The sequence below is a fragment of the Poecilia reticulata genome, chromosome 16 (genome assembly GCF_904066995.2).
Source record: "Poecilia reticulata chromosome 16, P_reticulata-male-v2, whole genome shotgun sequence".
Lineage (NCBI taxonomy): Eukaryota > Metazoa > Chordata > Actinopteri > Cyprinodontiformes > Poeciliidae > Poecilia > Poecilia reticulata.
This window is the reverse complement of record NC_088845.1, coordinates 23,616,207-23,643,940: the sequence shown is the minus strand read 5'-3', so window position 1 is coordinate 23,643,940 and position 27,734 is coordinate 23,616,207. Positions and strand designations below refer to the sequence as shown.

At 36.5% G+C, this 27,734-nt stretch overlaps 1 protein-coding gene across 1 annotated transcript in view; it reads left to right on the top strand.

Annotated features, from left to right (window-relative positions):
• dnah5 (dynein, axonemal, heavy chain 5) overlaps positions 1-27,734 on the top strand; it is an 81,265-nt gene that overhangs the window by 14,530 nt on the left and 39,001 nt on the right. Inside the window, exons 22-60 of the mRNA XM_017309635.2 lie at positions 761-957; positions 1,103-1,196; positions 1,544-1,686; positions 2,055-2,131; positions 2,222-2,346; positions 2,461-2,696; positions 3,006-3,224; positions 3,763-3,825; positions 4,160-4,398; positions 4,919-5,066; positions 5,191-5,283; positions 6,060-6,259; positions 6,438-6,591; positions 7,048-7,211; positions 7,337-7,493; positions 8,131-8,343; positions 8,498-8,722; positions 9,560-9,732; positions 11,288-11,358; positions 12,309-12,416; positions 12,544-12,731; positions 14,684-14,878; positions 15,118-15,252; positions 15,425-15,532; positions 16,022-16,175; positions 16,524-16,670; positions 16,960-17,201; positions 17,756-17,932; positions 19,387-19,591; positions 19,965-20,107; positions 21,117-21,251; positions 21,428-21,550; positions 21,646-21,859; positions 22,039-22,262; positions 22,912-23,110; positions 23,214-23,386; positions 24,516-24,646; positions 25,993-26,146; positions 26,989-27,256. Of these exons, the coding sequence (XP_017165124.2) occupies positions 761-957; positions 1,103-1,196; positions 1,544-1,686; positions 2,055-2,131; positions 2,222-2,346; positions 2,461-2,696; positions 3,006-3,224; positions 3,763-3,825; positions 4,160-4,398; positions 4,919-5,066; positions 5,191-5,283; positions 6,060-6,259; positions 6,438-6,591; positions 7,048-7,211; positions 7,337-7,493; positions 8,131-8,343; positions 8,498-8,722; positions 9,560-9,732; positions 11,288-11,358; positions 12,309-12,416; positions 12,544-12,731; positions 14,684-14,878; positions 15,118-15,252; positions 15,425-15,532; positions 16,022-16,175; positions 16,524-16,670; positions 16,960-17,201; positions 17,756-17,932; positions 19,387-19,591; positions 19,965-20,107; positions 21,117-21,251; positions 21,428-21,550; positions 21,646-21,859; positions 22,039-22,262; positions 22,912-23,110; positions 23,214-23,386; positions 24,516-24,646; positions 25,993-26,146; positions 26,989-27,256 (6,414 nt within the window). The remainder of the gene's footprint in view (positions 1-760; positions 958-1,102; positions 1,197-1,543; positions 1,687-2,054; positions 2,132-2,221; positions 2,347-2,460; positions 2,697-3,005; positions 3,225-3,762; positions 3,826-4,159; positions 4,399-4,918; positions 5,067-5,190; positions 5,284-6,059; positions 6,260-6,437; positions 6,592-7,047; positions 7,212-7,336; positions 7,494-8,130; positions 8,344-8,497; positions 8,723-9,559; positions 9,733-11,287; positions 11,359-12,308; positions 12,417-12,543; positions 12,732-14,683; positions 14,879-15,117; positions 15,253-15,424; positions 15,533-16,021; positions 16,176-16,523; positions 16,671-16,959; positions 17,202-17,755; positions 17,933-19,386; positions 19,592-19,964; positions 20,108-21,116; positions 21,252-21,427; positions 21,551-21,645; positions 21,860-22,038; positions 22,263-22,911; positions 23,111-23,213; positions 23,387-24,515; positions 24,647-25,992; positions 26,147-26,988; positions 27,257-27,734) is intronic.

The following is a 27,734-nucleotide window of genomic DNA, read 5'->3' as shown; positions in this document are numbered from 1 at the left end:
TTGCAGTTAAGCCCAAAATTATTCATACTCCTGGCATATTTAGGGTTCCTGGCATATTTAGGGTTAAACCTGTTTATAATTTATACCAATTAGTGTCTTCTTGCTGGAAGTTAAAACATTTTGGAGTGGCCCAGCAGGAGACTAAATTCAAAAGAGTATCTGTGAAGGGAATTACAGATTAGGGTGATTGTATGGAAACCTGTAGGGGAAACATGCAAAGATCTAGTTTGGTTGCTTCATTGGCAATAAAAAAATTTCCATTGAATTTTGAGAAGTGTCAATGCCATTTTTAAACAAAAGGTAAACGCCCATCCGCCCCAAAAAACAAAAATACTTTTTTTCCAAAACCGGTACTACTTTTACATTGTTTGATCTTTTGAGATATAACTTATGTATTTACAGAAAAAAGCTTCTTGGTTGACTGGGAACAATTTTTCATTTGTATGCCAGCGGTATGAATAATAACCTTAACTGTTCCATACATAATGAGTTCTTGTTTTCAATCTCATCCTATAATTGGTACTATCAAAGGTTATTTGTTGTTGCTTTCCCCACGCATGAATATATACAAATGAAACAAAGCCTCCTCCACACTTGGACTATTTTTTAAACACACATTTACACATGTGTGTTTATAGCCAAATATCACATCTAATATCTCCATATTTTTGAAACGTTTTATAAATTTGAAATGAGCTTTGTTGATAAAAAAAAAAAAAAAAAATCTCAATGTAATGTTTCCCTATTCTGTCCCTCGTAGGTGAAAGTGCTGCACTGAGCCATGGGAAACACAGTGGTCAGCCGGCAATCTTCAGAGCCAATGTGACTCTCTCTATACCGAACATTGTTATGGTTCCAGGTCTGGAGGAGGTCCAGCAGGCTTTAAACAGGGCTGTTGAATGTGTGGTCAGTGTGAGCAAAGGAGTAGGTCAGTGGAGCAAAGAAAGAATCTCTAAGGTATGTTTACGTTAAAGTGACCATGACTGTGATCATGTAGAACAACTATAAACTGTTCATGTATTTTTTGTAGCTCGCGATGTTCTAGCCTAGTTAGCCAAGAAATCCCTGCAATATTTCCTTTTATTTTAATTTCACTTTATAGAAAAAAATGAATGAGAGACGGATGGCGGCTCTTAAACAAGACAGCTCTGAGAGTGAATCAGACGATGAAGCAACGACACACAGGAGTGTGACTGGTATGAAGGAGACTTCTGCTCGCCCGACTGACCTTCACCCATTCAGCTTTTCAGGGATTCATTCTGACATTTATTCATCTTATCAAGCTTACGATGTGCATTGTTTTCTTATTTCACACTTTCGTAGAGCAAATCATGTGATTGACTAGACAGAGATGTGTTGATGGAAGTGACACAATCCATCAAAAATGACTTTTCAAAATGTTAACTCTACCTCAGATACACCAGACTCAATGGAATTAGTAAAATAAAACATTGTAACATGTTTACATACGTCTTACGTTTCCTCACAGATGTATTCACGCATACGTCCTCTTTAATAATGAATAAGATCATATATTTTTCAGATGGCACCAGCTCAGAGATTTCAGCATCGGTGATTCAAGCTATTCCATTCCAAGCAAGAAATTATTACAAGAGTGTATCTGAGAACAAGGAGATAGTTAAGTTGGTGTCTGTTCTCAGCAGCTCAATCACCTCAACTAAGAAGGTAGATGGTCTTCAGTGTTTATTCTTATAGAAAACGATCTCAGTTGTTTTCTACACGCCTTTGTAAGCATTTAAAAGGCAAATGCATATATTAGACGTTTGCCAAAATGAAGTTGCAGTTCAACTTTTCATTAAAGTCAGTGTTATGTATATATAGGTTTATAACACTTTTTTTTTCAAATCAGTATTTAATCCTGCTTAGTAGTATTGTGATAAAAAAATTGCTTGCTTGTTTTGTATGTTGCATCAGTTTTTCTAGAAAGAGACTCTTACGCTGAGAAAACCAAATAATCAACGTGAGAAATATTGACAGGAACTCTTGTTACCCACGTATTTAGTTGTTTTTACATGTTTGGTTTTGTTTTGCAGGAAGTAGAAGCTGCTCTTGATCGTTTCGGCAGTTACCATCACATCTGGAGAAAAGATCGTGAAGACACTTTGAAAAAGTATTTTTCCATTAGAGAATAACCTTTAATTACTGTTCTGTTAAAAATATTGAAACAGAAATTTCTTGATTTTTTTATTTTATTTATCAGATTTATCCAGGGAAGCCCTTTCCTCTCAGATTTTGAGAGCCAGATAATTTTTTATCGGGATCTCGAACTCAAAATAAACTCTGAACCAGAGTACATCACTATTGGAGCCTTAGCTTTATTCACAGGTGAGATCAAGTTATCAGCTGTATAAACCTGCCTCCTCCCCCAAAAAAAACAAACAACTTTACATTGAAAATTAAACCGAGCTCTAGTTGCTCACTCTGTTTGTTTTTTACAAGCATTCCTGAAGATGTCCCTCACAGCTGAAACTAAGAACTGGATGGTGGACTATGGGCTGTATTGTAACAGGAAATATCGCGCAGACATGGAGCAGATCTTTGCTTTTGTTGAAGAAGCAGGAAAGAAACTGAATCGGCAGATCAAAGACCTGGACGATATTCGCATCGCAATGGCTGCACTCAAAGAAATTAGAGAGCATCAGATAAATATTGATTTTGAAGTAGGACCAATAGAGGTAAACCGTACACCATTCTGACATGACTCTGTGGAAAAGCACTTCATTAGAATATGCTCAGAGACAAAAGCTTAAATATGTAGGTTCTAAATAAGGATGAAAATTACTCAAATGTGGCCAATATTGATTTTGGGTTGTTCTTTGGTCTTGTTCTTTCGCATTTATTTACAGTATACAGCAAGCTAATCAAGAGCTGCACAAATAGATGCACTGATTAAATAATGTTTTATTTGTAAGGACTGTGTCACTATGGCAGGGTTCATAAACTGTTTTAGTTAAAACTATTCCCCTTGTTTACTCTCCTCACAGGAGTCCTATGCTATGCTTCATAAATATGGTCTGTCAGTTGCCAAGGAGGAGGTTGATAAGGTGGACACTCTGCGTTACACCTGGGAAAAGCTCTTGTCCCGAACAACTGAGGTGCAAAACGAATTGGTTGCCTTGCAACCGCACTTCCGAGAAGAACTTGTCAGCAATGTCGAGACCTTTCAGGAGGACTGCCAACACTTCTATCAGGAATATGAGAAGGTAAAAAAATGACTGTGTTGTTCTCAATGATCAGGTTGTTTTTTTAAAAGTGCCACAGATTGTGAAGGTTTGCTTGATTACACAGCTGCTACTCAAATATTGGAGCAATGACCCAATAATAATGATGCTGCTGAAGAGTAGATCTCCCAGGTGCTTAATACTAAAAGTGAAACTGAGGGGCATGGCCTACTTGCTGATTAATGTGGCTAATAACTGTGTGAACAATTGAGTCACTCACAGAGCATTGAACATTTATTTGAATATAGTTAGTTCAGGGAAAAAAGTTGAAACGGTGACGTCACATCAAAAGTCACATACTCCATCATGATGCAGTTGAACACTGTGAATATTGCATGTTTTATCCCAACACACAAAAACTAATCAAATCAGGAACTGATGAAGTGCCAGGATTTGATGTTCCTAAAAATCTAATTAATTTTCTTACCTTTTCAGCAAATGTTTTTTTTTTGTTGGGCTTCAGCTTGTTGCTCATTACAATAGTAGAAACTGAACTAAACGTTTTTCTCTCTCTCTCTAGGATGGGCCGATGGTAGAGGGTTTGGCTCCTCAGGATGCCAGTGACAGACTGATCATGTTCCAGGTTTGTTTTTACTGTTTGGGTGTAAATTACATAGTAGATGTGTCAGAATTAGTTTGAAATGGAGGGCAATATTTGATGCACTTACTGACAAAACCAGTCACATGATAATTCTAAAAAACAAAGATGGCATTTACACAAATACTTTTTGTATTGACCATTAATGACAAACATGGTTGCTTTTTGTTGTGTGTATGCAAACATATTTGGAACATTGTGCGTTTTAATTCATATCTGAAATTGAACAAGTCATTCCTGGTGAATACATTTTATACAATATTACATTAAGATGCTAGACAGTCGCACAATAGGTTTTGTTGCTGTTTTTCATTTTTAGAATCGATTTGACAATCTATTCCGGAAGTACATAACTTTTACTGGAGGAGAGGAGCTCTTTGGACTTCCGGTTACACCACACCCTCAACTGCTGGAGATCAAGAAACAGCTGGTCCTGCTACAGAAGCTCTATGGCCTGTACAACAATGTCATTGAAACAGTCAATGGATACTATGACATCCTTTGGGCTGACATCAACATCGAGAGGATTAATAATGAGCTGCTAGACTTTCAGACAAGGTTAAACTTTTTTTTTTCTTAGCTTTGAACCTAAAACTTCTCAATGATCTGATGTTCCACTACAAATAAAACATAAGAGAATGCTTCTCTACTGAGCCTGAACCTTTGCTGCCTATATTGTGGATGTGTTGATTGTAAAGAACTTTGCAAAAACCAACTTGTTGCATTCTTTGCTTTAAGTTCTCAAAAACATTTTGAGCCTATTTACGTGTGTATTTTATTTGTGTGGCTATAAAATACACACGTAAATGTGTATTTACATTTACGTGTGCTTCAGTATACTGCTTCAGTATACTGAAGCAGTATACTGAAGCTATACTGCTTCAGTATAGCTTCTGAAGCAGAAGCTATACTGAACTTTAATAACAAGACCATTTATTCATTTATAGTTTCATACCTACTAAAACTGTGATGGCAATTAAAATTGATAAATACTTTGTAGTCTTGCGATCACTTTTGTATTTTGTCATAACATGAACAAAGTGAGTCACAACAGATGTTAAATCTGCTCAACAAATAGATGCCGCAAGCTTCCTCGCGGTCTGAAGGAGTGGCAGGCGTTTTTGGATCTGAAGAAAACTATCGATGACTTCAGCGAGTGCTGCCCCCTGCTGGAACTCATGACTAACAAAGCCATGATGTCGCGCCACTGGAAGAGAATCACAGAAGTTAGTCAAAAATGGAGCACCAAGTTTTTCTACAAATGTTTCATTTAAATTTAGATCAATCAAACACGCATTGTTTGGCTGAAATTAACTTTAATCTGCTCTTTATTTTGTTTTTATCTCTCAGGTTACTGGCCACACATTTGAGGTTGAATCTGAGACATTTAAGCTACGTAACATTATGGAGGCTCCTCTGCTGAAGTTTAAGGAAGAAATTGAGGTAAGCTGAAGTTTACTTTTTATGTAAAGAAAACTTAGAGTGGGTGTATTCAGAAAAAAAAAAAACAAAAACAAAAAAAACTCAAAGTACTCATTCAGTAACTTTTTGCATCAATCAATACATTTATATTTGATTGGTTTTGCTTCTAAGACATTTTAACTTCCCAAAAAACTTAGCCTAGCTGTTCGGGATAATGATGTCATTACTTAATCTGTCCGTTTATGGCCATTGCATTGGCCACAAAGGGCTTTTATTGAGTACTTAAAATAATCTGAAAACTGCATTTTGAATTTGCTCAGGTTGTCTTGACTTACAGGTGTTTGGTTATTTGAAAATTCTAAGTAACAAGAAAGCAGCATCTAAAACATCTAATATTTTACTTATTGCTGTAAAAGAAAGTAACAATGAAGATGCTCCTCCTGTTAACAGCAATGATAATTTATCACTAAATATGTTTTAGTGATAAAACATATTTAGTTTTATCACTAAAACTAAATATGTTTTAGTGATAAAACACTTAAACATATTTTTAGTGTTTTAGGGTTAGGGTTAATGCAACTAATCACTAATGCAAACATGCATTAGTGATAATGCAAACATGCATTATCACAATGCATGTTTGCATTGATGCATATTTGCATATCTTTTGCATATCTTTTCAAATTAAAAATCTTGGTAAAGATTTTTACTTTAACCACATGCACTGTATCCTGTGTTTTAATTGATGATTCATTTGCATTTATGTCATAACATCTATCTTGGCGTTCCACGCGAAGGATATCTGCATCAGTGCTGTTAAAGAGCGAGATATTGAGCAGAAACTGAAGCAGGTGATTGCTGAGTGGGACAACAAGACATTTACGTTTGCCAACTTCAAGACGAGAGGCGAGCTGCTTCTGAGAGGAGACAGCACATCAGAAATTATTGCCAGCATGGAGGACAGCTTGATGATTTTGGGGTCTCTCATGAGCAATCGGTATGTCACTCACACCTCTCATAAGTTGTTACTGCGAATACTTATGCAAGTTAAATACAATTTTGTACAAATTTTCTGCCTCCATAATTTTAAGAAACGTAAGAGGATTTTGGTGTGACCTAAAAAGCCACCACTATGACACTGCATGGTTTTTATGCAAATTCAATTTCCCCCACAGGTACAACACCCCATTTAAGGCCCAGATCCAGAAGTGGGTTCAGAACCTATCTAACACCACTGATATTATCGAACACTGGATGACAGTCCAGAATTTATGGATCTATCTGGAGGCTGTGTTTGTAGGTGGAGACATTGCTAAACAGCTGCCTAAGGTAAAAATATTGTTTCCAGGTGATAGTTCCAACTATTTTAATACAGAATGACTAAATATACCTTTATTTATTTTTTTGTCATATGTACAGTCCATTTACTCTCTCTTTCTTGTTATGTCCAATTTTTTTTCTTTTGTATTTTATTGTAGGAAAAACTCCTACTTCAGAATCAGTGGAAAAAATAGACTTTGACATTTTGTGTGAATAATCTCATTAAAATAGTAAAATGCATCAGTCAGAATTTTGCTTTTGGAAAGCTTTGAGCTACCAACCATTAGCCAGTTATATCTCTTTAATAGCTATATTACATGTTCAATTCAGTTCATTTCTATAACCTATTCATAAAAAAACTTTGCAAAAAATGATTTCAATTCAATCACACATACTTTTCAACTGATCCGAGTTATCAAACATTACAGTAAGCTCAGCTAATGATATTAAAATGAATTGTTTTAGGAAGCAAAGCGTTTCTCAAACATTGATAAGTCTTGGGTGAAGATCATGATGCGCACTCATGAAATGCCCAATGTTGTGCAATCCTGTGTTGGAGATGAGACGATGGGCCAGCTGCTTCCTCACCTGCTGGAGCAGCTGGAGATCTGTCAGAAGTCACTTACAGGGTGAGCCCAATTTACTCAGCTAATATGGAGGCTGGTTTGGGAGGCAAATGTTTCAAAACATCTGAATTGTGCAAGAGAGTGGTTCAAAAATGGAGGTGATTTTATTAACTGGATTGTTGTTGCAGTTATTTGGAGAAGAAGCGACTGCTTTTTCCACGTTTTTTCTTCGTCTCTGACCCTGCCTTGCTGGAGATTCTGGGCCAAGCCTCTGACTCCCACACTATCCAGGCTCACCTTCTCAATGTCTTTGACAACATCAAAACTGTTCGCTTCCACGACAAGGTGATTTAAATAGTTTTATAATGGCACCATGTATGAATGTTTTGTTGTATTATTACTCTATCTAGCCGACCACTGTTACACAACACTGTCGTTGTTTGTATATCACATACGTAGCTTTGCAGTCGGACTGGAGGAACAGAAATTTTTGAGTCTTATAGCACTAAATTGATTTGGGTACTACTTGACAGAGTTAATTTTTTCCACCAGTCTCGGTGACAATGTGTTCCTCAGTGTGGTGTCCCACAGGGCTCAATTCTAGGCGCCTTTCCTGAAAAATAACCCTGGTTTAAACTTTCTACATCTTTACATCTGACCTGTCCAGCGTGTTCCTCAGTCTTCTTAGTGTTCATATAGATTCTTTACAGTTTAGAAGCGATGTGACATCTGAAGGTTATTGGTCACACTGGATAGTGCTGCACATAAATCCTCAAAAAATAAAGGCTTTTGTATGCAAAAAAAGAGGTTTACATGCTTTTGCATGCATAGAGTGTTAAGAAAACAACTACATTCTTCATAACTAACTCATGTAGTAAAACAGCTTGTATAATGCACAAATTCTATAGAAATTGATTATAGAGAATAAAGAGAAAATGTGCGTTAAAACATGTCTTTATGAAATATAATTCATCTGTCTCAGATATATGACCGGATTCTTGCTGTGTCATCGCGTGAGGGGGAAACTGTGGAGCTGGAGCGTCCTGTCATGGCTGAAGGGAATGTTGAAGTGTGGCTGAATGCTCTGCTGAAGGAGTCCCAGTGGTCATTGCACCTGGTGATCCGACAGGCTGCTCTGTCCATCCAGGACTCTGGCTTCCAGCTTATCGAATTCTTAAACTCTTTCTCTGCTCAAGTAAGTTAAAGCACAATCATTTTTAGATAAATGCTGAACCCCAAAATCACACCCTAGGACGCTACATTTATATAAAATATACAAAAGGTGATTTTCCTTTTCTTTTTAACTATGTCACTTGCACTTCTTTAAGAATATAATATTCTTGGTGCAGGTGGGCTTGCTTGGTATCCAAATGATATGGACAAGAGACGCTGAAGAGGCTCTTACCAATGCCCGATATGATCGCCGCATTATGTCAAAAACCAACCAGCTTTTCTTGGATTTGCTCAACACACTAATTGACATGACCACAAGAGATCTGGAAGCTGTAGAGAGGACCAAATACGAGACCCTCATAACGATCCATGTTCACCAGAGGGACATATTTGATGATCTGGTGAGTAATAATGGATTTATAAAAGCAAAGTAAACTCAGTTCATTTACAGGGCAGGCCATAAAGTATACTCAACTATGTGTGTAATTAGAACAGATTGCTGAAGACATCCACAACTCTTCAGAACTGACGTGAACATTGTCTATTCAGACTCCTAATGGCTCTGTTGGCAGTCTACCAAATGTAACTGTAAAAGAGGAAGGTTTCTGTCAAGATACCGCAAGGCATTATTAATGGCTCTAGGTAATGGTAAAACACATAGAAAGGACTGCCTTTCTATTGTTGCTAACTACACGCTAAATTACTGCAGTTTTACAGGATATATTGAATTTTTTTACTAAGACTTTCTTTTATTACTTTTATTGAATGAAACTAATGTATGTATTCATGTCATCTGTCTGACTTAAATTATATTCATCAAATTCATATAAAGAATACTTTATTTATTGCAAAGAGAGAGGTTGTCATAACTACAAGTATCATCAAAGAGTTGTTGTGGATGCTGATGGTGTAATGACCAATCACTGTCCAGGCAGCACAGATGATGTTCTTTAATTTGGTCGAATAAAGGTTATAAATAAATTATTCTCTATAACTGTTGCCTCTCATTTACCTCTGATTTACTTTCACACAACTTTGCCCTGAATCTTTCTATTTTTATCATTTATTTCTCACAACGCTTTCTCGGGCTTCCTGCCTTTCCTCCAGTCTCACATCACATTACCTTAAGCCTGAAGGTCTACAACAGTGTTTTTTCTTTATTTCGCTTTTTGTGACATTTTCACTATCATTTCATGTCTGATCCCTTTGTCTTTTTGTTGTTTCCTTTACCCTCACAGTGCCGGTTGCATGTCAAAAGCCCCACTGACTTTGAGTGGCTGAAGCAGTGCCGTTTCTACTTCAATGAGGACTCAGACAAGATGATCATCAACATCACCGATGTATGCTTTGTTTACCAGAATGAGTTCCTGGGTTGCACAGAAAGACTTGTCATTACACCTTTGACTGACAGGTAAAAGTACACAAATGAAACGAGACACACACTCACAAATATATTAAGAGATATGATATGTAGCCAAAACTATTACAAATTCAAACCGGAGTCATCAGATAGTTTTGGCTGCATAATATCTGTTTTTATCCACATACTGTCAGTCGATAGCAGACATCAAATGTCACGTTTGACAGGTGAATGACAGCACGACCGAGAAAAACAATTACTGAGAGAAAAGTTAAACAAAAGTATAAAGATAAAAACTCATGGCTAACTCAAAAGCATCAATCTTCTAACATGTTACTACGGGATAACCAGACGACAAGAAAGCATTTGAGAGGACAAAGGAGTGTGGACGATTAGAAGAGATATGCTCCAACTATATTCTCCAACCTTGTGGAATGGTATTGGAGAGGTGCTGTACAAAACAGTTATTCCTCCATTGAATAATTGTTTTCAAATTAAAGGTTAGATTTTTCTTGAATTTTCATTGAGAAATTATGTCACTCCAGTAAGTTATTAATTTATCTGAAGGATTTTTACGCATCTTTGTCAAGGGTGCAAACATATTTGCATAGCATATGCCAGCCAATCAGTGATGTTGACAGAAATCAAAAAGTTTGACCTTTGGTGTGGTGCTAAAAGCTCTTATAATTTTTGACAGATCAGGGGAAAAAAACAAAAACTTCCAAGAGGTTTTTTAAGAGTGGTGTAATATTTGCAATCATTTAAACATGTTAAATGTTGAACCGTTTAAAAATGAGAAAACTGGGGAAATTAATTATAGGTTACTGTTGGGCATTATTTTATGGTGATCACCACCCCTGTCACTGGCAGACAAGGTGACTGACAGAGAGAGACAGGAAAGCAATTAGACCAAGCAGGGGAGGCAGTAATGCACCAACAAGCACCAGACTAACTACCAAAAGCACAGCGGGAGAGAAAGACAGTCAGAGAAAAATGTAAGGAGACTCAGAAAGAAACATGGGACAAGACAGTGAGACAAAGATGTGAAAGGACAGCAGCATGGAGGGAACTACAAGCAGACATCTGACAGTAGCTCTCCAAAGAAGTGACACAAGGGCCTCGTGGCCGGAAGCACCAAAGCAGCTCTGATGCTTTTATTTCTTCTGGTACTTTATTTTATTGCCTTGGCCAGTATCTTATTCATTTCCCCCATTTGTGTTCTGCTCTAGTGTTTTCCTCATTGTGACAGCCACTGTTTATTGTTAACATCATCTCCCTGTTCCTCATTTTTCCTTCAACTCTTTCAGTTTATAAAGGTACATTTATAATGGGAGAAAACAGGTTTGGATAAGAAGATCATAAAAAAAGAAACTGTTTTATGCAGTTTTAAAAAATATATTTCTAGAGATCATTTGTAGTAGATTGTAATTATCTTTTGGCAAATATTTGACATTTAGCATTCCTGTGGAGGATCATTATTTGAGTGATTTTAACCAAAGCGAAGAGAAAAAAGTGTTTTTAAGTGTGCATTATCTTTTGATTGTAAAAGCTTTCTTTACTGGGAAAATTGACACTTGTATATTTGTGTTTGCCGTTTTTTGCTCAGATGTTACATCACCTTAGCTCAGGCTCTTGGTATGAGCATGGGTGGAGCTCCTGCTGGTCCTGCAGGCACAGGTAAGACTGAAATAACAGCATGGTTACAGACATGGCACTGTGATAAACACAAAGATCTAGCCTGCACAATGTGTTATCAGTGAGGAAGGTCCTTGATTATTCTTAGGGAAGGTTTAGTGGAATTAAATCTAGGATGGGCAAATCTCTAAAACAATTATTCTCTTCAGAAAGCCCATTAATTGACTGCGCACTATTTATTTGAAGAACTTTCAAAAGAAAAGGTAATTTGGAGATAGACCTGTAAGTAGTAAGAGCTGTGGGATTTAGTGCTGTTTTCTTCTCTATTGCTGCATATTTAAAATCCCTAGGGACCACACCCTACAGCAAACTAATTTACCAGTTTGAGAATCAGAGTTGCAATTGTGAGTAAAACCTTTTTAATTAGTCAGTTAGGGACAGTATCGTCCGGAGGCTGCGTGGGCTTGAAATGACCAACAATCACTTGTAGTGAGAACGCTGTCACAAGCTCAAACTTGTTAAAGACAGCAGAGCAGGGAACTGAGATTGAGGGATTGTGAGCAAAAAGAGAGATTTGAGCTCTGGCAAAGGAGACCTTCTGTATACATATATATAAAGTGCAGAAAGACTTCACAGACACAAGGGAGGGCTCAGTGCAGTCAGACTGAGACACATAGAGAACAGATTCAATAGTCTTCGATAGAACATAGTCATTGCAACAGTTTGACATAAAAATGACACAAAACAGTTTTCTTTTGCCGTCTTTTACAGTTTTTTTTTTTTTTAATTACACCTTTTCAGGCAAACTATTTGTAAAAGCATCACTTTTTTTGCTCAACTTTGAGTTGGTTGAGCACAAAAAACAATGAAATACATAGAAGTTTTTGGTTGTAAGTTCACAAAACGTGAATAATGTCAAATGGCATAAATACTTGTGAACCCTCTTGTGTATTTCAATTTTTGGAAGTGAGTTATTTTATTTTTCTTATTAGGTAAGACTGAGACCATAAAGGACATGGGTCGCTGTCTGGGCAAATATGTTGTGGTCTTCAATTGCTCTGACCAGATGGATTTCAGAGGCTTGGGAAGAATATTCAAGGGTAAATATTACAAAGCTGAATAATGCATGTAATAGTTAAAAAGGTTTCCAAATTTATTTATTTATTTTTTTTTACAAATGACTTTTAATAATAACAACAGAATGACTAAGCTCTGTGTTATTTCTAGGTCTGGCTCAGTCTGGTTCTTGGGGATGCTTTGATGAATTCAATCGCATTGACCTCCCTGTTCTGTCGGTGGCAGCCCAGCAGATTGCAATAGTTCTTACATGCAAAAAAGAGCGCCGCAAAAACTTTGTCTTCACTGATGGAGACAATGTTGACATGAATCCTGAGTTTGGCATCTTCCTTACCATGGTAGGTAAAACTACCGAACTTGATAATGTCAGCGATCCCTTGTGACTCAGTTCAACAAGGCGTTATCTGGCAAGTCAACTGAAAAAGATCAGTGACTAAATTTCTTATAGTGCTCTGGCTTACTCAAACTCAGCTGTCTGCTAACCTAACTTTTTTGTCCTTTTCAATCTGTCTGATTTGATCAATGTCCAGCTTGGTATTGATCCTGCTCTGTTTTGCAGTCCAGGCAGATCTTTTCTGTTGAACTCCCTCCCTAAGGCAAGCTATGCTTCTTTGTGGGAGAACATAAAGTAAGGCATGAAGCCAAATAATAATGCTATAAATTGCTACTATAACTTCTGATTGTTAGCATTTCCAAAGAATTGTCGTGGATTTTACTCTCCATAATAATTTACCTTTTAACTGGTTTAGGGGATGTGAAGTTAGAATTAGAATATATTTTATAATCCCTTCACAAAACGAGGAATGTTTTGTGATACATGTTTTCAGTTAATTCTCTTAACTACAGTCCATGTAGAAATTACATTTGAAATTCAAGCTTTGTTTATGGATTTGGCTGAAGACTTTTGAGCAGTAAAAGTAAAGAAAATATGCCCCCTTTAAATTGTTGCATGGTTGGCCAGAATTAAACAATTCCATAATTTAAAAGCTGAATTAACAGCATAAATTCAAATTTTATTCCACCCCGGAGGCACGGCCTTCATTTGAAATTATACGATCAATAACAAACTGAGGGACTGAATGAGAAATGAGTAGTTTTAAATAGGTCTTAGCTTCTGTCACATTTAAACAGGGTCCACCATTTTTTTGCAGACTCAATACATCTTATTAGATAAACACAGCAGCATTAGTGTGGTTAAAGATAACTTTATGTCTTTCTTGCTCTTTCTCTGTGTGTGTGTGTGTGCGTGTGTGTGTGTGTGTGTGTGTGCGTGCGTGTGTGTGTGTGTGTGTGTGTGTGTAATAATCAAAGACAAGTTATGTAAAAAAAAAGAAGATGCTTTAAGTTGTGTCCTTTGGGAATAAAAGCCAGAACACTAGCTAGAAGAAACTGGATTTCCGGGATTCAAAAATTGTATCTTCATCCTTGATTACATAAGCTCTATGATGAAGACTTTGTGTGTTGTTATATATGGAGCTCTCCACATTTACTAGTGGTTTGGATAAATATGTGCCAAAAAATTGTAAAGTAACTTCAAAATTTATTGCAGTCACTCAACCTCACTCCAAAAAATGGCACATATCCACCCTATCGAGTACATTTTTGTTATTGCTATAAACCACAGCAGGTGGGACCACTAATAAATCTTATAAATGTGGCTGAACCATTTTAGAATTTGTGCTTTAAGTATTTTAAGTTAATTGGTCTATTTGAGCTTTTTATTTACACTATTAACATGACATTGAGGGTAATTTCTCTTAGTATATGTTTAAAATGGGAAAGGGAAGAGTAGATGCCATTCAGTTTTAGGCAAATCATAAGACAGTTGCTCCTTATCAAACTTTGTCAGATTATTAATTAAAAAGTTTAAGGTAATGGGAACTGACATACCTGGTATCATGTACAGTGAGGAGAAGTAAGAGAGGTAAAAACAAAAGCTCAACAATTTTCTAATAGAGAATAATTGTGGGCTTTTTTTGTTGGGAGAACATGCTATTGCAATAAAAGATGAGTTTATTTGAAGATTTTTTTGAATATCTTTACCAAGGGTCCAATAATTTTAAAGGGTTTATAAATGGTAAAATGCATTGCTATACATAGAGAATGTAATTCAATATGTAAGTATTAAGCTCCCTATTTTGATGCTTGTATTGTTCCTATATCCGTACAATTTTTTTGTTGTTGTCTTTACAATTAAGATCTGAAATATATATGTATATTTTATTGTATATCCATGTATATAACATTATTCACTCTTGGTTTACGGATTCTTTTTGTTCTGTATAACTAGAACCCGGGTTATGCAGGTCGCCAGGAGCTTCCAGAAAACCTAAAAATCAACTTCCGATCTGTAGCCATGATGGTTCCTGACCGCCAGATCATTATTAGAGTAAAACTGGCCAGTTGTGGATTTATAGACAACATGGAGTTGGCTCGCAAATTCTTCACGCTTTACAAGTTGTGTGAAGAGCAGCTTTCGAAACAGGTAAAAAGTTGTACAAGCCATGCCAAAGGTGAATGAAAGACTTTACATAACATTTGTCATATGTGGTCAATATTGGTTATCTTTTTCTAATTCATAATATTTTGCCATTTACATGTGATTCAAGAAGGGTAAAAGATCTTGACTGAATATAGAAACTGCTTAAAATTTTGAAGGTACTATTACTCATGATTATAATTAACATCTGCTCTGCATAACAGCCGTTTTTTGTCATTGCTCAGGTTCACTATGACTTTGGCCTACGAAACATCCTGTCAGTGCTGCGCACACTGGGGGCAGCCAAGCGGGCAAACCCCACTGACACAGAGTCCACCATTGTCATGAGGGTTCTGAGAGACATGAACCTGTCCAAACTGGTCAGTTTGGAAAGAACCCAGTAAATATTGTAGTAGCTGAAATATGTTATTTTTTATTTGAACAACATTGGAGAAAAAAACTTAAGAAAAAATGTTTTTCATGAACAAAACATAAATATTTGTTGCTGTTGAGTAAATGTAGATGATTTTATGTTTTTTTTTTTTTTATAAGATTGATGAAGATGAGCCCCTATTTCTGAGCTTGATTGAAGACCTCTTTCCTGGCATCAAGCTTGATAAAGTGGGCTACCCTGACCTAGAAGTTGCCATTGACAAACAGGTAGGAGGGCAAAGCAAGGAGTTTGTTTCTAGGCACTGAAAAGTAACATTTTTAAGGAAAAAGTTGAGATAAGTATTAAAGGAATAATGGGATTGTAAAACAAGACACTGAAAAAGAAAACTAAAGGCAGGAGGAATAAAGAGGCTGAGTGAATTGTAAGACCACTGTACTTCCCATGTCATCCTTAAGGGCATCAAAACACTACAGCACCCAAAGGGATGCAATGACGCCATGTGTCAAGGAACTTAGTCTCTTCACAAAAACTAAATACAGGGGGAATCATTTAGAGATACAATAAAATGTTAAGTCTGAAAATGTTCCCTTTTAATGTGTGTATTCCATGGATTACAGTTTTTGTCATTGTTGCTGCAAAAATGTCAACTTCTCAGTGAATTAGAATTTTTAATACAATAACAAATGATAATGCCATCATCTAAAACACATAATCTACACACAGTTTAAGTTATTGCTCACTTTTTGCTGCTGCAGGTTGAAGATGCAGGTCTGATCTGCCATTCTCCCTGGAAGCTAAAGGTTATTCAGCTGTTTGAGACCCAGAGAGTTCGACATGGTATGATGGCCCTCGGACCAAGCGGAGCAGGAAAAACCACCTGTATACATACCCTGATGAAAGCTATGACAGGTGAGATTTTGTAACACCTACTATACTGGTTAACTGATGAAGTTTTTGACTTTTGTGTTTTCACTTTTTTCTGCCATCATTTTTCTTTCTTTGATGTCGCACTTAATCCAGTTGCTTATATTAACTATTCTTACATTTTTTAACATATCCTTTCTTGGAAATTTCCAAACTATTCATGTAACATGAGTAATCAATTGCCATGTTGATGTGCTGAATGAGTTGAATTGTATAGAGACACACATGTCTCTTGTGGCCAAAAAAACCTGTTACTTCAAAGTTTAGCATACAGGAAACCATCAGTGCTTTATAACTACAGAAAAGTAATTGGTCAGCATGTTCTCCGTGCAGAGTGTGGTCAACCGCACAGAGAAATGCGTATGAACCCCAAAGCCATCACTGCTCCTCAGATGTTTGGAAGACTGGATGTAGCCACGAATGACTGGACTGATGGCATCTTTTCTACACTTTGGAGGAAAACTTTGAGAGCAAAAAAAGGTCAGAAAATTTTGTCATGCAAAAATAATTTCCCTTATTGACAGTTCAGAAACGGTTGAGGACCCCAACACCATGTTGCTCCTTGTACCCTAAGAGCCTTTGATAGTGCATTAAATTGTCCAAGAAAAGAAAAGCCTAAAATAAATTAAATTGACCAGCAGGGCCGAACTTACCAGGGTAGTACCCCAGATCCCATAGGTTTTGGGGCCTCTCAGATATTTTGTTTTTGAATAGGTGAAACATGTTATTTATGTAATTGTATTCACACAAGCACATATTTTTCTTTTAGGAGAGCACATTTGGATCGTACTGGATGGACCTGTTGATGCCATTTGGATTGAAAACTTAAACTCTGTTTTGGACGACAATAAAACTCTGACATTGGCAAATGGAGACCGCATACCGATGGCGCCCAACTGCAAGGTGGTTTTTGAGCCACATAACATTGACAATGCTTCTCCAGCCACCGTGTCACGTAATGGCATGGTGTTCATGAGCTCCTCAGTTCTCAGCTGGAGCCCCATTCTGGAGGTAAATTATTTATCTTGAATTGTATTTTCCAAAGCAACTTAAACCCTTTCTACTGAATGATTGTAGAATTTCAGATTAGACATATCAGATCTTTAAGATGATAGAAAGGCAATTGTAGCTCAAATAGCCACTCGTTACAGCACACCTTTCACACCATGGAGATGCAGTCAACAAATCTGCTGCAACTGCTTGATGCTGTCATGTTTAATATAGATCCAAATTACTCAGGATTGTTTTCTGATTCTTCATAGGATCTATACCACAAATAATTAAGGCAGTTCTGAGGACCAAACAGGTTCCAGGCCAGTACTGCGAGCGTTTACCTAAAAAAGTGACTGAGTGTAGAAAGTGTGCTGCATGGCTTATACAAACCAGCTTTTGGAGCTGCACTTTTTAAATTTTGGCACAAAAATAAAATCAGACAACAGTTTTATAAACAGTTAAGGGCATATTTATCCAAAGTGTATACACTGACATTTTTGAGCTAATATGAATAACAATTTTCAAATTTCTACAATGTCAACCACTCATATCTATGTGTTTACTCCTACCAGGGTTGGTTGAAGAAACGCTCTCCGCAGGAGACAAAGGTACTGAGAAAGCTGTTCTCTTCTTCCTTCTCTGAGCTGTACCGCTTCAGCTTGCAGTCATTGGAGTTCAAGATGGAAATGTTGGAGGCCTTTGTCATCATGCAATGCATAAACATGCTGCAGGGACTTATTCCCCCAAAGGTAATATACATTTTAAAATATAACCACAATGTACATATTTTTAAGTTTCTGTTAAAGCTCAACAGCTAAGTCACAGAAACCATCTAACCCCAGTTAGATGATTTACTTGTAGTAAAGATAATTTTCAAGCAGTCGGATGAAAAATAAAAGAAAGAAATTCAGCTTTTTTTTTTAGGAACAAAAAGATAAACCACCAGTGGGACAGAACCGCCTGAGGACTTGAGAGAAGATTATGTTAAACCGCAGATCTGAGAATCTATGATGAAATATCTGCAGAAGTGGCAATACTCAGACAAACAACATCTTCATTACTGAATGTTCCAATGTGATGAAACTAAGATGAAACGTTTTTAACACAAACCTAATAGAAAATGTGAAGAAAGCCACACTTATCTTCATGCAGGAATAATGGGTAGCATAATTTTTTTTATACTGGTAAGAGAAAACAGAAGAGCGGTATAAACATAAAACTAGATAAGCTTCTTAAGTTCACCTTAAAAATTGTTGATTCTCTGCCATCTGTTCGTTTTGGAGAAATCCTTGGAGAAATCACTCAGCTCAAATTTACCTTTTGCCCTAGACGACCATCTTTCAGCAAAACTTAAATTAATCATATGCTTAGCATCCCATATTTAGATCTTTTATTGAGCAGTAACGTCAAAAAATGTAACAATTCCTTAATAATAAACAGTATGGCACACTTGATAATGATTTATTTTCATTATCAAATTAACATTAGGCTTGTGTTTACCAACCATGCTCCCGAGGGCACTCTTCACTCTAGATTATAGATTTCCACTTTGTTTAGCACAAATGATTAACATAAACGGCTCAATTTTTGTCTAAACTGAAACGGAAACCTGTGCCATTTCTGTATTGCTTTCGAAGTAGTTCAATCACCAGATGGCAGTGGCTTGTTTGTTTAGGACTCCTTTTTACAATAAAGCAGGGCACTATGACTAACCAATGCATGAAGTGTACTACTGCCATCTGCTTAACATGTTTTTTCTTAATTAATGAGATATGTTCCTACCTTAATTTTTAATGGTCATTTTCACTTTTTAGCTTTTCATAGTCAGTGAAATGTTTGCAAATGAAGGAAAAAAATTTTTTACAGGCAAATGTTTGCTTCATTTCCCAGTGGTATGAAATGAAGCAAACAAACCGAGGGACAGTTCAGTATTTCCTTTTTAAATTAGGCAGTTAACCAGCATTCCTGTACATAATGTCGTCTTTATGTTAGGAACTATTTGGCATAAGACTAAGTCAAGAAAATGAATAAAATCCATGGTAAAAGAAGTTTAAAACGCAACAAACTGTAGAAAACGTGTGAGTAAAAATACAGATAAAAGCAACACATTTGTCCCTTCTTTTATTATTATTTTACAATTTTAACCTTTTTGATGTGAAAGTCACTTGTGCAACGTTTTTTCAAGAACATTTTCACTATTCAGGAACACTGTAGTGAGTTATCTTTGGAGCACCTGGAGCGACTTTACGTCTTTGCCCTCATGTGGAGCTGCGGGGCTTTACTTGAGCTGGAGGACAGAAGGAAGATGGAGTCCTGGCTAAGGGGAAATGACAGAATCTGTTTAAATTTGCCAGACATTCCTTCACCCAGTGACAACACCATGTTTGACTACTATGTAACATCAGAAGGTAATTATATAAGTATAAACACATATTTGGAATCAGATGTCAGGAAATTCACACGCTGTTTTTTTTTTTTTTTAAAGGCTAGAAAATACGTTTGATGTTCTGTTCTGTTTTGTTTTTTGTTTTTTTTAAGTTAGCAACCAGTTAGCAAGAACTTTGTCAGACTATTAATTAAAAAGTTTAAGATATTGGGAACAGTGACATACCTGGTATCATGTACAGTGAGGAGAATAGCAAGAGAGGTAAAAACAAAAGCTCAACAATTTTATCCCATATGATAAAATTACATGTTTAAAAGATGTATTTAAAATATATTCCTCATCTTCAGTGCTTATTTTCACATATAATTTCTCTCTAAAAATGTGTGTCTTTCCAGGCCACTGGGTTCACTGGAACACCAGGGTGGAAGAATACTTTTATCCATCTGAAGTCACCCCAGAGTACAGCTCTATTTTGGTCCCCAATGTCGACAATGTTAGAACAGACTTCCTGATTCAGACTATTGCAAAGCAAGGCAAGGTAAAAAAAAAGAAAAAACGACAAACGATAAATATCTGTGTGCAACAAGCTTTCACCTCAAGACTAATCTGAAATGTCAGATGCAATATACTGTATTTGTCTGTAGGTTGTTCATCCATCAGCATATGTTTTTTTTTTCATTTGTTTTTGATGTGATACAAGATGAAGAGACAACTGTGGGCAGAAATGTTTAGCACAAGCCGTGTGAGCCACATTTATTAGCACCCCTGCTGAAGATGTGTGAAAACCTTAAAATAGAGACACAGAATAGCTTAATTATTCTGAAAAGTGTGGAAAGATCAAATCACAGATTTGACTCTATTTATTCAGTTGGGGGAAAACCGAATAGATATTAAAGAAGAGAAGAGGGCACAGTGAAGCCAAGAATCTGGACTGCCTAGAGAGATTGGATAAATAGAAATTCTCTATATGATGCAACATTGTCAATATGTCATAAAAGAGAACTATGTGCTGCCTTGTTGCCAATAGACAGCTAAATAAAATATTAAAAGCAGAGATGCCAACAACTGTATCGACTGTGATTTTATTAGAAACAATTATTTTTTCATTTGGATTGTTGTTTTTCTTCCCTCTGGGTGTGTTTGGAACTAAACACCTCAGGATTAGATTAATTTTTCTCTTTAATTTTAGTCAGCCTCATTTTAATATCAAATTTCTGCAAACCAATGCATGTTTTTATCTATTCCTGAGCACATTGAGCTTATGCTAATGTCCTCAGGAGAGGATAGAAGCAACTAGAACATTTGACTTTAAAATGTGAAAAATAAATCACAAGTCAAACCCACGAAAAGCATGTCTGTTTTCTACAGTAGCTCACTGTATCAAAACCGACATCAGGACAGAGTCATCAAATTAAACGATTGGTTTGCTCAGTGAAAACAGACAGTAAATGCCTCTTCTCCACATCATTTGCATTGTTGCATGTTCTTATTGAGATATTTCCCTCAAGGGGATTTGAAACTAATTTCAAATGCAAATGTTTTCAAAGGCTGTTTTGCTGATTGGAGAGCAAGGAACAGCCAAGACAGTCATGATCAAAGGCTACATGTCAAATTATGACCCTGAGAGCCACATTGGGAAAAGTCTCAACTTCTCTTCTGCTACTACACCTCTCATGTTCCAGGTAAATAGCTTCAAAAATAGACTTCAACAGCTTAATAGAAATATAACTTACTGCTTCATTACATTTTCATTTTCTAGAATAAAAAAAACAACAACTTTGCTTTTGTGTCAGCACTCGCCTCCATTTGTGTCTTCGTCTTTAGTAACATTCCCTAGTAACCTTGGCTTATTTTGTAGAGAACGGTTGAGAGCTTCGTGGACAAGAGGATGGGGACGACCTATGGTCCTCCTGCTGGGAAGAAAATGTCAATCTTTATAGATGATATTAACATGCCTGTCATCAATGAATGGGGAGACCAGGTTAGCAATCACTCCAGAAATGGCTCTATCCAAACATTTAATCTTCATGATAAAGTTTTAATTTGTAATATCTTCTTTGCTTTTTTTGTACCTAGGTGACCAATGAGATTGTCAGACAGCTGATGGAGCAGAATGGCTTCTTCAACCTGGAGAAGCCGGGAGAGTTCACCAATATTGTTGACGTTCAGTTCCTGGCAGCCATGATTCATCCAGGAGGAGGGCGCAATGACATTCCACAGAGGCTGAAAAGGCAGTTCTCTGTCTTTAACTGCACACTTCCCTCCAATGCCTCCATCGATAAGATATTTGGTTAGTAAAACGGTGTGAAAAGCTTCAGAGATGTCATTTCAAAATGATTTATGTTTAGATTTTTTTGACACCGTAATAAACTGGTTAAAAAAAAAAGATTTGGGGTCTAACACATTCTAGATCCTGTATCCTTGAAAAGAATGTATAATAATACCACAATCGGTTCCCTTATTGCACAGGTGTGATTGGCGAGGGTTACTTCTGCACTCGGCGAGAGTTCAGCGACGAGGTTCAGAGCACCGTGCATCGCTTGGTGTCTCTAACCCGACGTCTCTGGCAGATCACAAAGCTTAAGATGCTTCCGACTCCTGCAAAGTTTCACTACATCTTCAATCTGAGAGACCTGTCCAGGGTATGGCAGGGGATGCTTACATCTACCGCCGAGGTAGTCAGCTCGGTCCAGGTGAGGTGGATTTTATGTTGCGTCTTCCTAGCTGTTCTTGTTAACAATTAGATTTTTATATCATGTTTAGATGTAAAGTATATTCATCATGCCCCTGTGCAGAGGTTTGATTTATTCAGAAGTCTGTGAAAAAGAACTATTTTAAATCCCCTCTAAAGATATAGAGTGGCAGTAAAACGACATGATATACTATTAGATGAAATATTCACAATACTAGAGAGACATACGAGCGTCTCTTGGTAGGGATGGATTAAACAGAAAAAAGAAATATCTGCATTTAAAATTCAGTTCTTGCTGAGGTGGCCCACTCTACATTAGTATGTGGCCTTACTGAATAATTGAACACAGTCAAATTTATACTCTAGCTCAGACTGTCCTACATCCCTGCTGTGGCTCGCAGCCAAACTCAGATTGCTCTGGGGCAAAACTCATAACATTCAGTCAACAAAACAAACCAACCAGAATACAGGGGCTGGTACTTGTTTCTAAGTTAATACACAAACTCATTTTGGACTAAAGCAGTTCCTTCCTTTCAAAGACATGTCCCAGTTTGACTTTGCTCCTATTTTTCATTTTTTTTATTTTCTTGCAGTTGATTTGAGTAATCTTTGCTAACCTTCTGTCTTCACGGAAAACAATAATTTCCCAGGTGTTGCTGGCTCTGTGGAAGCACGAGTGCAAACGTGTGATAGCTGATAGATTCACAATGCCTGATGACGTTGAGTGGTTTGACCAAACTCTGGCAAAGCTGGTGGGAGACGAGTTGGGGGAGGAGCTCGGGAATACGGTGGATTTTGGAGTAGACAGATACTTTGTCGACTTCTTAAGAGATGCACCAGAAGCTACAGGTACTGAAGAAGCAGGAGAACGTGCCATTATTTTTTTAGGGCATATTTCCCATATTCTGTCTTTGACATTTAATTGTATTGTTTTGAAACTATTTTCTCACAGGGGAGGAACCAGAAGATTCAGACTTTGATTTACCCAAAGTGTATGAGCCTATTGAGTCATTTGAGAGTTTAAAGGAGCGTCTAAATATGTTCCTGTGTCATTATAATGAGAGCATCAGGGGTACTGGCATGGACATGGTCTTCTTTCAGGATGCGATGACACATCTGATCAAGGTATATTATCAACCGTTATGTGGTGAACATAGTCACACATAGATCATTGCTTTTTTTGCACAATTTCAAACACTATCCAAACGTGACCCCTACACCATCATTTAAACCTGTATATTTTACGTGAAGGCTAATTTACAGCCACAATGAGGAATTTTGTGTTGCGTACAAAGGTTAGTTGTTTATATTAGGAACAGGTTTGATGTAAGACCTGTTAAACAGGCTTAACATGAATTCCCTTTATTTATTTATTTATTTAATTTTCCTTCATTTACTTAAAAGCAAAATGCTTGCGTAGGTCAGAAATTACATATTAGGGATTAGCATGAGTAAACAGCTAACCCTTATAAATGAAGTGAGCAGTATAACTGTAAATATCCTAGAGAATATTGAAACTTTCCCCAACTCTCAGATTTTTAAATTTAGCATGTTCATGACATGCGGTTTAAAAGCTTTAAGAATAAAGCAAAGCTGTTTTGCTGTAATAAATTTGGCTTTCCTGTTATCCACTTTTGTCTCTCTTCTTGCTTAAGCAAGCCCATGTCTCTGTTGAAAAGCTTTTTACATTTCATTTACCCTTTTTTTTTCTTATTCTTCTTTTTGTTTTGTTTTTTGTTTTCTTTTTTTATACTTTTGAATGTTTCACTGATGGCACAAATTTCCATAAGGATCTCATATACGGGCTCAGCAACAGATTTCTCAATAGATCCCTACCACTGTGATATACAATCATGTTGAATAAATTAGAATATGCACACCGATGAGGGTTGTTTGTCAGAATAAAAATACCTTTTGAAAACAGCAACATGTGTTCCGGTATTAAACACACTGTCTTTATCCCCACATTCCTGTAATAAAAAACAATTTTTATTTTTATTTTTTATTGGTCTGAAGTAATGTTACAATCTCCTGAGAAATTAAATGTCTTGGTTTTCATTAGTTGTAATAGAATAATTATATTTTTCTGATTATAAGAAGAATTTCTCAAATAGTCTTGTATGTAATGCGTTTCACTGAGTGAATTGAGTTACTGAAATAAATGAGCTCATCAATAATATTTTAACTTATTGAATATGACTTTACTTGCATGTCATCTTTATTTTGCATGTTTACATATGGTTTATGTGCGCAGGTATCAAGAATAATTCGGACACCAGGAGGTAATGCCTTGTTGGTGGGTGTTGGAGGTTCTGGCAAACAGAGCCTGATCAGATTGGCCTCATTCATAGCTGGATACAAAACCTTCCAGATAACCCTCACACGGTAACGCTCGCACTCATTATCGCAATTTCAGTATTCATTTCCAACATCTGTGGCATGAGAAAGTTGAAAAATCTGTTTTGTCTGAGGTAACCTCTGAGTTTAGTTTTTGAATAGTGATAAAAACAATTGAAATCTGATTATTTCAATTGTTTATCCTTCCTATCCTTCTTCATCTGCTGTTGGTACTTATTTATGAGAAAAGAACAACCTTCTATTTTATTAACTTTCTTTTTTTCCATTTTCCTGTTCTCAATAAATATTGTGTTATTTTTATCTCACTCTCTTTGTTACTGTCCGCGGCTGTCAAAGGTTTTTCCACATGTTCCCCGTGGGCACTTGTGGTCATCATATTTCCCTCTGGCTAAGTCTCTAACTGGGTTTGGTGGTTGGTATTAATATGAATGAGCCTTTTTTTCTCCTTTTGACTTGCCAAAGTATCTCCAGGGGAAACAGGCACTTCAGCTGCATGTATACATTATTTATTTATTTTCTTCTGCTTACTCTTTTCTCTTGCATACAAAAGACCCATACACATTTATTTAGTCTGGTAACGTGAAATCTGTTTTAAATGGAAAATTTATTTAGCTTTTTGCATCTTTAAATTATGACTCCGTTAATTCTTCAGAACAGTTTGTTCTTGATTATTTGTTATGACAGATTTGAGTAGCAGACAGGTTAATATCATGGCAATGTTATTTTGCTCTCATGTTAATTATAAAGTCCGCTTCGCATTTGAAGGTGTTATACCTAAGGATAACACTTGTGGTTCTCCCACTCACCCACCAACAAAGGGTTATACATTGACAAAAAATAAGTTAAAATGAACTCAGCAACACAAATTAAGTTAATAATTATGTAAATGCAAAATGTATTTACATACCGTGTCAATAAATGTATTAAATATAAAACAGTAAGTACAACAATTATCATCAATGATCACAAATATCATCTTGTTTTTCCTTTGTGTTACTTTGTAAATTCCATACTACTAAAAAGGTAAAATTTTCTGTGCAAGAAGTATTTAGAAAATGCTACTTTCTTTTGTAGGTATTTTTCTAAATGTCTAAATTAAATGTCTGTGTCGTAAACTGAATAGAAAAAAGTGCCATGTTTTCGCTAATCACTCCTTTTGATGCTTGTCTATGCACCAGTAGAGATATATTTTTTTACAAGCAACAAAGTTTACTCCAGTAGTCCCTAATGCACGGACAATCAACTAGTAATAAGGGCTGAAATTTGAGGTTTCCTCACATTTTTATATAAAATTAATTTGAAGAAGTCTGCTGCAAGTCCTTTACTCTGAAATTTTGACTAACAAAAATTTTGCATTTTCTTAAATGTTGCAGCTCCTATAACACCACTAACTTGCTGGATGATCTTAAAAACTTGTACAAAACAGCTGGTCAGCAGGGGAAAGGTGTCAGCTTCATCTTTACCGACAACGAAATCAAAGATGAGTCCTATCTGGAGTACATGAACAATGTCTTATCATCTGGAGAGGTTGGAATCACAAACATGAAACGCTCAATGTTTTCCTTCACCTCCAATAATTTTCCCAACAGCTTGAACTTTTCTATTATTTCAAATAGCTTTTTTTCATCAGATGTTCTGTACTGTTCATTTGATTCCTGTTCATAACTTTGCTGAGTTAAGATGCTCCTCCTGCCTCCCCATGATAGCACAAGTGTCCTTATTTTCTTCCTTCTTCTTCTCTTTGACTCTTTCTCTGCCTCTTTCTGAATTGAAATTTGAGCAGCAGATGCTTTAACAGGGGAGGTAAATTGAAGGGGGGACCATGAAATAGGAGGGATTGTGACTGGGCACAGTTTATCAATAACAGGTTTGTGTTTTGTGGAGAGTAGACTGTGTTGCACTGATTCTTGGGAGATAAGAAACTAAATGGAAAAATAAGCTCCATTTGAGAGAGTGGTCAACCAGGTCAGACAGAGACGCCCCCGTCGCATGTCTCTTCTGGCGGCTTACAATTGTGGACATAATGCTTGAAATTAGCATGTTATTTTGGAATTACACTGCCCGATCTATCAATTTTTTAAAAATTAAAACAATGTTGCTTTTTGGAGGTTCTCTGGGTAAATGGAAACAATAATTTGCTTTGACAAAGTGAATACATTATCCTAATTTCAGACTTTTTTTATGTAATAAGTTGAAATGCATCCTGTAGTTAAATAGAACAAAACAAAAAATTTCCCTTTTCATACACATGAATTTTTTTTAAGATTGGATGAACAATTATTACAATTCTGCAATAGAGATATGCAACTCTGTTATGAACTTGCATTATTGCTAATTTAATAAAACAAGTGTATATTTTTTATCTTTAGGTGTCCAATTTGTTCGCTCGTGATGAGATGGATGAAATCCTCAGTGATCTAATTCCTGTTATGCGGCGAGAGTTTCCAAAGCGACCACTGACCAATGAAAACCTGTACGAGTACTTCATGTCACGGGTCCGTCACAATCTCCATGTTGTTTTGTGCTTTTCACCCGTTGGAGAAAAGTTTCGCAACAGGGCATTGAAGTTTCCAGCACTGATATCTGGCTGCACCATGGACTGGTTTAGCCGCTGGCCAAAAGATGCACTTGTTGCAGGTACATCATAAGGGTGACGTCTCATTACGGTGTGAATTGATATCATTTGTTGGTAGCATTTGTTAGTTTAGATATACATAGTGTTTCATTGCATTCACTGCTTTGAACATACTGGTATTTTTATGATTTCTAAAACTTGGTGAGCTTTGACTTTATGTCAAAGCTTTATAAATATTTGGACCACTTGTCAATATTTGTTTTTCTGTATTTAAAGTAGTCTCTATGCCTATCATTTTCAAAGAGAATGAACAAGTACCACCAACGCTGGCAAACCCCTTTATAAAATGGTAAATAAATAAAATGGATAAAATCTATAAAAGAAACTGAAGTTTATGGGGACAGTGTAAGTAAAGTGAAGGTGAAGTCTATAAGGTTCAAAAGAGTGCTTGAACCACAGAGTTGGAGTTGGATTGTCAGCCTTTAGAAGCGTTTTAAGATCAGAGTAAAGATGATACCGGATATAGCATGCAGACGTCTC